The 11392-nt window shown below is 39.2% G+C and overlaps 1 protein-coding gene across 2 annotated transcripts; it reads left to right on the top strand.

Moving 5' to 3' along the window:
• The first annotated feature begins 506 nt into the window (after positions 1-506).
• LOC116310736 (probable ATP-dependent RNA helicase DDX5) lies at positions 507-11161 on the top strand. Of its 2 annotated transcripts, none has more exons than XM_031727631.2 (13): positions 507-716; positions 3018-3201; positions 3351-3447; positions 3559-3692; positions 4162-4227; positions 4674-4815; positions 4908-5068; positions 6519-6691; positions 6965-7075; positions 7373-7434; positions 7543-7602; positions 9047-9268; positions 10313-11161. In XM_031727631.2, exons 1-13 carry the CDS (start codon positions 676-678, stop codon positions 10762-10764), a joined length of 1905 nt encoding a protein of 634 aa, XP_031583491.1. In that variant the 5' UTR covers positions 507-675; the 3' UTR covers positions 10765-11161. The 2 variants fall into 2 exon arrangements, with proteins under 2 accessions (XP_031583491.1, XP_031583501.1); XM_031727641.2 differs by having other exon boundaries at positions 508-716; positions 3021-3201.
• The last annotated feature ends 231 nt before the right edge of the window (positions 11162-11392 follow it).

Raw genomic sequence — 11392 nt, 5'->3', positions numbered from 1 at the left:
TGTCCCATGTTGGGCATATGTAAATCTTAAACACTATAGAGCCCCACCACACTGACAAAACACATATACATTATAAATCGCCTTAAATAACCACACTATCTAAAAAATACAGACAAAGGAGTTGTAAAAAAAAAAAAAAAAAAACATATTTCCAGTTACCCATATAAACATCATACCAGTAAGAGGCTTGTTTTTTGACGCTGCTAAAGGTTCGCATTTGAAACATCTGTTTTTCAGGTTTTTGGGAAAAATTGTAGAAAAATTTAGTTTTTTACTTTATCTTCCACTACCGTTCATTTATCACACACTTTACAGAAAGATCCTTTTGTTTTTAGCGTCACTAATGTAAACGGGATGGACAAAAGAAAGAAAGAAAGAAAGAAAGAAAGAAAGAAAGAAAACACCGGTTTGGATCTACTGTAAAAATAAACGTCACAACCCCGAACGCGAACATAAAATAGTACCACAGCGAATACGGATGAAAAACGCGCATTAATACGAATGTTATCCGTCCCGTCTGACCTCGTTTCCGTCTCGGTAGACAGACTTTTGTCTGCCGGCATTTTCTTTTTATTTCGCCGGTGCGCTTTCAGCTCGTAGATTTTTCGCCTGTTTTATAGGCCGGCAGCAGATATTTCTTCTTATCCCATTTTTTTCACAGCAGTCTACAACACAATGCCAGGTTTTTCAGACAGAGATCGTGGCAGAGACCGAGGGTAAGTGTGGGTTTTCTTAATGTTAGCAAAAAATGCCAAGTGTAGCATTCGGCCGTTGGCTGCAGCGCTGTCTTACGTCTCAAAACAAATGTCACTGCGAGGGGTTCGTGGTTTATTGTCGCCTTTCTGTTAGTAAGTAAAGACGTCTATTAGAATGTACGCTTGTGTCTATGCGGGCGGCGCCCTGTCAGTGTAATGCAATCCATTTCATTGCCGTTTGGAGATAAAATGGCAGCGAACGGCGGCTCCGTGTCGGCGTTTGCACGGCAGCCTTCCCGTTACCGGAGCATGTGACGCAGAAGTGTCTCCTCTTGAGAGTGCAAGATTTATGTCGCAGAGGCCCAAATTATTACTAACGACTCGTTTTCTGTCACTGGAGGCAAAACGAAACCTCATAACAGCCCAGTTTAACCGTGTGTTAACCGGGTCACGTCAGGCTCGGTGGTGTGACATGTTATTGTTTATGCGGAAGCGGTATTCAAAGATGGCCCCGCATAAGCGGTTTGAACCTGTTCAGCCTGTACAGCATTCATAGTTATATATGGGTTTTCAATGTTAGTAAACATGATGTTGTATAAATATGCAATAATAATATAAAGTTAAATATATATAATGTAGGACTGTTTATGAAACATTTTTCATTTGATTTTTTGTCATTATTTAGCGTTTGTTTTGGTGAAATGTACTTGTAAAATTACTGCAACTGACTGTTATTGGCAGTTTCTCAAGAATGACAATCAATTAAATGACCATAAAAATAAAAAATTAAAACAGAACGGCAAAGGATTGAATTAAGCGGAAAGAACATAGATTGTATACTGAAAAGATGCAGGCTGAAGCCTTAGCTTATTCATTACTAGTTTTCATCAAAAACAAAGGCTACAAGGAATAAATATTCTTAAATAAAAAATACATAAATAAACGGGACATAAAAGCCATCGTTACATAAAGATGATGATTACAGTTTTAAGTTTTCTTTACATAACACATTTTACCAAAGGACTTTAAAATTAAAATATTTTCCAAAGACTGTTTCCTAAAAATTCATGCTACACAATGACGTTGAGCCCCACTTTTTTTTTTTTAAATTGATTGTCTTAGTGTACTACCTAGTAGTAAGTTTACCCCTTTTGTAGAATTGTTTATGAGAGAGAAATAATCTTAACTGCTTTATCTAATTTTGTAAAGTACATTTCATATGTAAGTATTAACCTGTTATACCTATGCATTTGACATAACAGCTTTTTGTTGTTGTTTTCCGGTTGTCTTGACCAGTCTGTGTGAAAGATCGGTCCATGTACAGTTAAGGGTGTGGTTCTTAAACTTTCTACCATGCCCTACTTAAAAAGTTGTAAACGTTCACACACCACATATCACATTTTTAAATCAATTATTAACTATTTTAAAAAGGGATCTAAATCAAATTGTTTAAATAGAGGTGCAAATCATTGGTTAAGATGGCATCTGGAAAAGTTTGTCTGTTTTCCCAAAGCACTGTGTGTGACCTCCTTTGGCAAAAGTCTTTGTTGGTTTGTTTTTACACTGTCTGACTATTTGATTTTAAAAAAGTATATTATAATAATGTAAATTACACCATAAATACCAAAATGAGCTTAAAATTTCACAGAGCCAGTTTGTATTCTTTGGCTCTGGGTAAAACCTCTAAAGAAATAGTGAAAAGATTCAACCTATAAATTTTTGGTCCTAGACTTGTGTTCATTCCATTTAATGAATTTATTTGCTGTCATTTCTTTCATCTATGGGTACTTTTTTGGTGAATGCTGTTATTTTCAAAAACAATATAAAGCATATCTTCCATCATATCACTTTTCCATTTTCCCCAAAATTCCACAGGTGTTGATTTTCTGTAAAGTAAATATTTAGGTTTTACAAACCTCTTCTTCCAGTAAATAAATACATAGAAGATGGATATAATAGGAAGATTGTGTTTTGTGTAACAAATGCCTTTATAAATATTTTACAAAGGCTGTTTCCTTATGGTGCGATAAAACTCTGGAGACAGGAATTACATCTAGCGCTGCGATCGAAGAAAGTTGACAAAACAGGCCAAAACCCCAGCAGTGACGCTGCGATTAACTTTATTCATAGTATAAGCCAAAAGTCCAGATTCCTACCACTTCAATTATTTAAACAATTACAGTGTTTCATTTTGCATCCTTAAGAAAATTTCTATAGGTATGGCTAAGCAGTTAACTGTTGTTTTTTAAAAAAAAAGGGTACTTTTTATAAAAAAAAAAATATGTTGCATCTTTTTTTCTTTTTCTTTTTTTTTTCCACAAGAAGATATGGCGGTGGGCCTCCTCGTTTTGGTGGTGGAGGAGGAGGCAATAGGGGCGGACCTCCTCCTGGAAAGTTCGGTAACCCTGGGGAGAGGCTGCGAAAGAAGCACTGGAACCTCGATGAGCTTCCCAAGTTTCAAAAGAACTTCTACCAGGAGCACCCAGATGTCACCCGCAGACCACTTGTAAGGCCTGACTTTGCATTATTTTCTTTATTTTTTTAACTAGGAAAAAAAAAACATAAAACTTAAAGCTCTTAAATTATACACGATTTCACTGGGTATTGCTGCTTTAATGTGAACTTGTGTCTTTTTATTTCTTTTTGGAATTCCAGCAAGAGGTTGAACAGTACCGAAGAAGCAAAGAAGTGACAGTTAAAGGCAGAGATTGTCCCAAACCGATCGTAAAGTTCCACGAAGCTGCATTTCCAAGTGAGTACAAATTCATGCTGCTTAAATAATTAAGAACTGCCTGTCTGCTCTATTACCCTATGCTGATATTTCAACTTCCAGCTACTAAACTTGCATGTCTTGCTTCCTCAGGCTACGTTATGGATGTAATTGTCAAACAAAACTGGACTGAACCAACTCCAATCCAGTCTCAGGGGTGGCCCGTAGCCCTGAGTGGCAAAGACATGGTTGGAATTGCTCAGACTGGCTCTGGGAAGACCCTTGCAGTAAGTTTAATACAGTTAGAATTTTTTTTTTTTTTTTTTTTTTTTTTTAACCATTTCAGCCAAGATGGTGAATAAAATTAATGGTGCTATGTGGTTACTTTGGCTTTCCAAAGCATTTTAAAACATAATACAGTATAGATTTTTTATAGCATGATTGTCTTATATGTGTTTTTCTGTTTGGTGAATTTAGCCAATCTTTGATTTTACATTCTTTATTCTATTAAGTGTAAGAGTGACTCCGTTGAGACTGACCAGATGCTATGAGTTGTAAAATATTCATTTAGGACAAAATGTTTTGACTTAAAACCATGTTAACACTGCTGTCTTTTGCAAGAAATTCACACCACTGATGTTATGGAGTTACAGGAGATATGGCAGAAAACTCTTTATTGTTTCAAAACACTGATGTAATGTTATGTATTAATAGTTGCATTACATGCAAATTCACTCCTTTTCATCCTCTTTTTAGTACCTTCTGCCTGCAATTGTGCACATCCAACACCAGCCATTCTTGGAGCATGGAGATGGGCCTATTGTAAGTAAAAAATATATTCATGTTGTCTGTGTAAATATACAAGTCTTGCTGTGTAAAACAGCCAATCCCATCCTTTTGACTGCCATTTTGAAATCTGAAAATCTTTCCTCCTTTGTGTTTTCACTGATTCATTTATATATCTTGATGCCTTTTTACATCCTCATAGACACTGCAGTCTTTTAGTTTTTTCCATCTCTTGACAAGACACAAGTTTGACTCTAAAATGAAAAATTATTTATATTAAATATTTACGTTTTAATTCAAACAAAAAAATAATTAAAAATACATTTTCTTCCATTTATGACTTTTTGCTGCCCATCTACAGTACTTTCAAGACCCACACTTTTTGATATATAATCTATAAACATGTGTCATCCATACTTGTTGTCATGTGGAAAAACAGCTGAAATGTTGAGACTTAAAAAGAATGTAAATCGTTTTTTTAGTGCTTGGTGCTGGCACCAACCCGTGAGCTGGCCCAGCAGGTGCAGCAAGTGGCGGCTGAATATGGCAGGGCCTCCCGTCTGAAGACCACCTGCATCTATGGCGGGGCACCCAAAGGGCCCCAAATCAGGGACCTTGAAAGAGGTATATTTTCTTTAAAGTTTTTCTTTAAGGATTACAGTTTAATTGTATTGGTTTTAAGTTTAAAAAAACTATTTTCTCGTTTTTTGTTTAAGGTGTCGAGATTTGCATCGCTACTCCGGGTCGTCTCATTGATTTCCTGGAGTGCGGTAAGACTAATTTGCGTCGTTGCACCTATCTGGTGCTGGACGAAGCTGACCGCATGCTGGACATGGGATTTGAACCTCAGATCCGCAAAATAGTGGACCAAATTCGGGTAGGTTGTTTCTGCTTTTGCTTTGCAGACAGTTAACATTATATTTCTGAGAATCTGTGTCAAAACAGGTTTTCATGCCACAAAGATGGCAACTATTTTAGTGGTTTCATATTAGGGGTGCAACGGATCAAAAATCTCACGGTTCGGATCGGATCACGGTTTTAAAGTCACGGATCGGATCAATTTTCGGATCAGCAAAAATAGAAAAAAAAAGACAAAAATTCTACTCGCCGTTTACTTATTTAAGTATTTTTTGCCTATTAAAAAACATTCAACTGAAGACTCATTCCACGCACCTATATAAAACAAATTAAGGTGCAATATGGACATTATGGACCATGCTGGGCAGCCTCTGCATCATCTGCACATGGCCATAAACAACCAGAGGAGTCTGTTCAGTGACAGGTTGCTTATCCCAAAGTCAAGGACCAGCAGACTTAAAAAGTCCTTTGTCCCACATGCCATCAAACTGTTTAACTCCTCGCTGGAGGGGAAGCGGGGACAGAGGAGGGGGAACAAGTAAGCTGTAGTGCCTTTTCACTGTGCAATAGTTTTGTTAATATCCAACGGTGCAATAGACTCACAATACTTGAAATGTGCCGTTCCTTGTATCCTTATTCCTATTTATTCTATTTATCCCTTTTGTATACTCTGTATTTATATATGTAAACATTGTATATTTCTGCTCACATTCTGCAACTTCTGTGGGTGCTGTGCTATTGAAACTGAATTTCCGGAGGAACCCACCCGAGAAATAAATAAAGTTTTATCTAATCTAATGTAATCTATAGGGCAGTGCAGGGCTTTGTATCTACCTCTCCGCTGTGATATAACGGGCGGTCACGGTCACGTGGCTTTCCGTTGCCCTGGAGCTCCACCCATTTGTAGTTGGAGCAACAGAAGATGCCTGGGACAGTTCAGCCATAACTTTAAACTTCTCCTGCTCATACATGCTTGGAACGATCTTGTCACTGAAGTGGACGCAACGAGATATCATAGCGTGGCTCAAGCACGTTCATCACAGTTTAAACCTTGTTTTGCACAACAGACGACGGCCTCCGTCTGCAGCTAAACACCCCATTAGCTTTTAGCTTTAGCCCGGTCGGACTGGGCAGCAAAGGGCTGCTTAAATGCATAAACTCCTCTGCTCCGCTACTTGGACCGCTAGCGCTACCGCTTGACAGACTGACGACGCGCACCATACACATACTTTTTTTTTTTTTCGAATCTTCGGATCACGTGCGTACCGAACCGTGGAGTGGGATCGGTTCGGATTTCGGATAAACCGTGATCCGTTGCACCCCTATTTCATATGATATGTAATTTGCATACTCTTTTAAGGGCAAGGGCCTCAAAAATTTGACGAAAGAAGACCTCAGAACTGAACCAGAATACATCAAGTAAACCTGTGTTGGTAAAACTTTTTATTTATTTTTTTGTTCTCCACCAGCCAGATCGTCAGACCCTGATGTGGAGCGCCACCTGGCCTAAGGAAGTTCGTCAGCTGGCTGAGGACTTCCTGAAGGACTATGTCCAGATCAATATTGGAGCACTGCAGCTCAGTGCCAATCATAACATCCTGCAGATAGTTGATGTTTGCAATGACCTTGAGAAGGAGGACAAGTGAGTAAATGCTTTATACCACCCTTAATGAGTGCTTAAACATGAAAAATCCAGTTGTGTTCTATATTTAATTATGTACTGTAGATAAAGAAAAATGTCTTATTAAATCTAAAATGGCTCTAATCCTGTTGTTGTTCATACCATCTTCATAGTATTTTAGCTTAACCGTTTAAACACAAAACGTAAATTTACGTGCTTTAAATTGGTAGAGAACTTTATTCAGCCAGTAGATGAATAATGAGTAGACTTTCTCTGTTGTCTGCTCTCTGTAAGACTGATCCGTTTGCTGGAGGAGATCATGAGTGAAAAGGAGAACAAGACCATTATTTTTGTGGAGACCAAAAGACGTTGTGATGAGCTCACCAGGAGGATGAGGAGAGATGGGTAAGGAGTCCATATCCTTAATTTTTTTTAATCGTATTTACAGTCAAGTTCAGCAAATATTTGAAGTAACCTGTGTCACATTTGCTGTAAATATACATGCAGGTTTTGACCAAGAAACACATAAAATTAAAGTTACTTTAGATAAATGTTCACAGTAACTGCTCAAGTAAGAGCCTACAGGCATTTCAAGATTACTGCAACACATGCTCCACAGTGGACTAATCTAGGCTGACTGTGTGTGTGTGTGTGTGTGTGTGTGTGTGTGTGTGTGTGTGTGTGTGTGTGTGTGTGAGACAGGTGGCCTGCAATGGGAATCCATGGAGACAAGAGCCAACAGGAGAGGGACTGGGTCCTTAACGGTAAGATATATGATTTTGTGTCATGTTAATAAAAGTGGATTTGGGTTTTAATATGGAAACAATCATTGTTACTCTATATTTTACTCAATTAAGTCCCTTTGCTTCCAGAATTCAGATATGGCAAAGCCCCGATTCTCATTGCTACAGATGTGGCCTCCCGCGGCTTAGGTCAGTATGGCATTGAATAGTACTACTTTATTATCAGTGTTACACTTATTTTAAAGAAAGTGCTTTTGCTTTCTTTAACTTTTCTATGCATTTTCTGAGTTTTTCTCACCTTAAGGTGGAGTCTTTGTGGCAGGCGCTAGGCATGACAGTCCCAGGCCTCGAGAGGGAGCTCGATGACATATTGGAATTGCTCAACTGGCTTGCCACCCAGTGGGCCTAGAGAGGTGAAAGCTCTTGTGTGCCAGTGATCTTCAAAGGCTGTGTGGCTAAGCCTTTGTCTCTGATATGTTGTTGAAAAACGCACACATCTGTTCTCTGTCCATGGATTTCACCTGACAAATGCCATCCAGCTGTTTCCAACTCAAACGTTTAAAAAAAAAAAACAGAGATATGCTTGATGCTGTGACTTTTGCCTTGCATGCTGTTGTGTTAGAGAGCGCTGTATTGCAAGTCACCTGTTTGAGATTTGGAACAATTGTTACCTTTCGGAGCTTGTATCACATAGCATGGGTGTGAGCTTGTCAAAGCTTTCAGTTGTTTTCTTTTCCCGTCAAAGTGCTGGATTCCTTGAAAATGGAGAGAGCAGTTTGAAATCATGTCTCTGAAAATTGAGGAGACCTGGCACATGTGTTTAGGGGGTAGTGGGAGCATCTAGTGAGTCGAAAAAGAGAGAGTCAGCTCAAACCAAAGTTCCTCCCTCGCCTGCGTTTTATAGTCATGTCGAGACCTGCCAACAAGAGACATTTTCTCAAGTGAACACTGGCTTCTTGGAAGATCTTGCCTTGATGATACTGATGAAGGGGGTGGGGTTGGTGGTAATTGTTCTGTGTTCGCTCAGGGGTCCCACAGGGTTCAATGTTTGGCTCTTTTTTATGGTTTTTGAAGCGGGCCCCTGTTTAAATTAGTACTCGGTCTATTTTGTCTTGGCAAGACGTGCAGTGTGGCCTTTAATAACAAGCTTCTTTTGAGAGTGTACTGGGAAAAGCCTGGACATGCAAAAATGTACCACTCAATGGTCCTATATTGGCACGAGGAGGCCCCAGTGCATATCGTGGCCCAACTGCATAGAAGCTCCTGGATGTCACTTGACAATTTGTGGGGGATTTCGCTGCATTGGGAAAGGACTAGTGAATGCATACTCCTTAATGGTAAGACTTAAATCCATTTTTTTTTCTCCCTTCTTTAACAAAAGGGAGAATCATGTCTTTTGATTATGGTAAGCAACTGGAGTGTGCATCGTTTCTCTCTTCCCACAGTAGTATTCCCATGGAGTAGACTTGTACGCAATTCTGATGTTTTAACGTGTTTCCTCCACAGGCTAACAGTCACTTTTCTTCCCCAGCCTTCCCAGTTGCTAACGTTTCCCTTTGATCTGGCTGTTGTGGTGTGCAAAATCCTTTGTGGCCTCCTTGTTTTGTTTTGCCACACTGCAACACTTTCACAGATGTGGAGGATGTGAAATTTGTCATCAATTATGACTACCCTAACTCTTCCGAGGATTATATCCACCGCATTGGACGCACAGCCCGAAGTCAAAAAACGGGCACAGCCTACACCTTCTTCACCCCCAACAACATGAAACAAGCCAGTGACCTGATCTCTGTGCTCCGCGAGGCCAACCAGGCCATTAACCCCAAGCTGATTCAGATGGCAGAGGACAGAGGAGGTAAAATGTCATTCTTATTTACATTAGGATTTAAACATGAGCTAGACTTACTGATGAGTAGATACTCAGTTTTTGTTATTGATCAATGATGTTATTAGAGAGGCGATTTAAAGTGAACCAGTTATTCTTTTTCAAAAACTGAGATCCAAGTATCAGGAGTTAGTCTCTAAATAAAAGCTAAAGGGTTTAGACTGCTGTAAACACTCATTTTCAGTTTTCATTGTTCATGGACCTATACAAGAGACGGATATGCCTAATATGGTCATTTCAGGCATACGCTGGGACTCTGAGCACAGCTTCGCCAACACCTTAAGTTTTATCTCCAGCATCTGGTTGGCACGTCTCCATTTTAGTTCTTTTGACATTTCAGCATCAAACATAGGTCATCATAAATATATTTATTGTAATTATTATAATTTTTATTTCATATTTGACCATTTAAAACTCAGTTATAAAACTGAAGGTTTTATAACTGAGTTTTATAACTTTTTTTCTTTTCATATTTTAATATATTGATTGTAATTTACTTCTCTCGTTCTCTCTCTCACCCCCATCACGGGGCTGCACCTACAATTTTTGTGTGTGTGTGGGGGGGGGGGATAAGGGAGAGGTGTTATTGTTAAGGAAAAGCATAGTAGTTCCACTTTAAATGTTGACACAGGATACAGGTGTAGCTACTCCAGTACAGTACAAGAATGGATATTAATAAAGGAAAATAAGCATGAAATGTTTCTTATTATAATGTTCAAATCTGATTTTATGGGGAAAATAAACTGACTTCAAAGTAGAGCTCTAGATTGTTATTATCCTTACTGAACTTTGCAATTTGTTCTTCTACCAGTTATTAGGTGTTTTTCCTTATATCTAATATAGTAATTAGATCTAATAATTAGATCTAATAAAGTAATTGTGTTACTTTTTAATTGTGACTTTTTCTTTTTTTTTTACTTTCTCATAGAAGCCCTGATGCTGGTTTCTGTGTCTTGGTGCCACAGCCACGGTGTTTTAACCCACCCTTCCTTCTCTCTCCTTTGTCTCACACAGGTCGTGGAAGGGGGGGAAGAGGTGGCTACAAGGATGATCGTCGGGATAGGTATTCTGGGGGTGGGAGGAGTAACTTCAGTGGTAGTAGCTACAGGGACAGCGACAGAGGGTTCGGCAATGGGCCGAAGAGCTCCTTTGGTGGCAGTAAGGCCCAAAATGGTGGCAACTATGGAGGCAATAGTGGTAACTCTAGTGGTAACTATGGTAGCAGCAATTACAGCAACAGCAATGGACAGGGTAATTTTGGCGCTCCTACAAACCAGGTGGGTGGCTTTGGTAACCAAAGCTTCCAGGGTCCCCCTCAGTTTGGGGGTATGCAGAGGGCCGCTCAGAATGGTATGAACCACCCACCATTCCCATTCAACTCCCAGCCACCGCCCCCACAGGCCCAGCAGGCGCCGCCACCACCACCAATGGTGCCCTACACCATGCCACCACCCTTCCCTCAGTAGATATGATATATGCACAATAAATGGAACCAACATGATTTTTGTTTAGTCCTGAAATCTTACAGTATGATGATTATTACTATTATTATTATTAATATTATTATCCTTTCTACTGTTTAACTTTGTTTTGCTTACAGCAGGGTTGGAATTGTTCCATAAACCCAGAGCATTACATGGAGTCATAAATACGTCTCCTATAGTGCAACCATGATTGCTGCACTTTTCCTTGACTATTTTTGGTTTTTTGTTTTGTTTGTTTTTTGTTACATTCCTCAGTAATTTATTTTTACTAGGTAATACAGTGTTTTCAGTTTGTGGTATGCCTAAAGTGATGTTATGGAGATCATCTATAAAAGGGGTGCGTGTGGCCCTTTTCAATAAAAATAAGAAAAGATGGTAACCTTGTGTGTCTGTGTTCTCTCTATTTGGGGATTTTGGTGTTTTTGTTATTTTTGGGTGGTGGGGGGGGTAGATTTTGATTTTGACACCTCTGAGTGGTGCTACAGGGAAACTGGCAGAGCTCTGTTCTGCTGTTGTTTTGGTTTTTTTGTTAAATTTCACCCATTTATCCATCCATTTTTCTGTTGATTATCTGGGTCACTGGGACAACACATTAAATGCAAAGCTTTAA

The sequence above is a fragment of the Oreochromis aureus genome, linkage group 6, assembly GCF_013358895.1.
Source record: "Oreochromis aureus strain Israel breed Guangdong linkage group 6, ZZ_aureus, whole genome shotgun sequence".
NCBI lineage: Eukaryota > Metazoa > Chordata > Actinopteri > Cichliformes > Cichlidae > Oreochromis > Oreochromis aureus.
The sequence above is the reverse complement of the archived record's forward strand: the minus strand, read 5'-3'. Positions and strand labels throughout refer to the sequence as shown.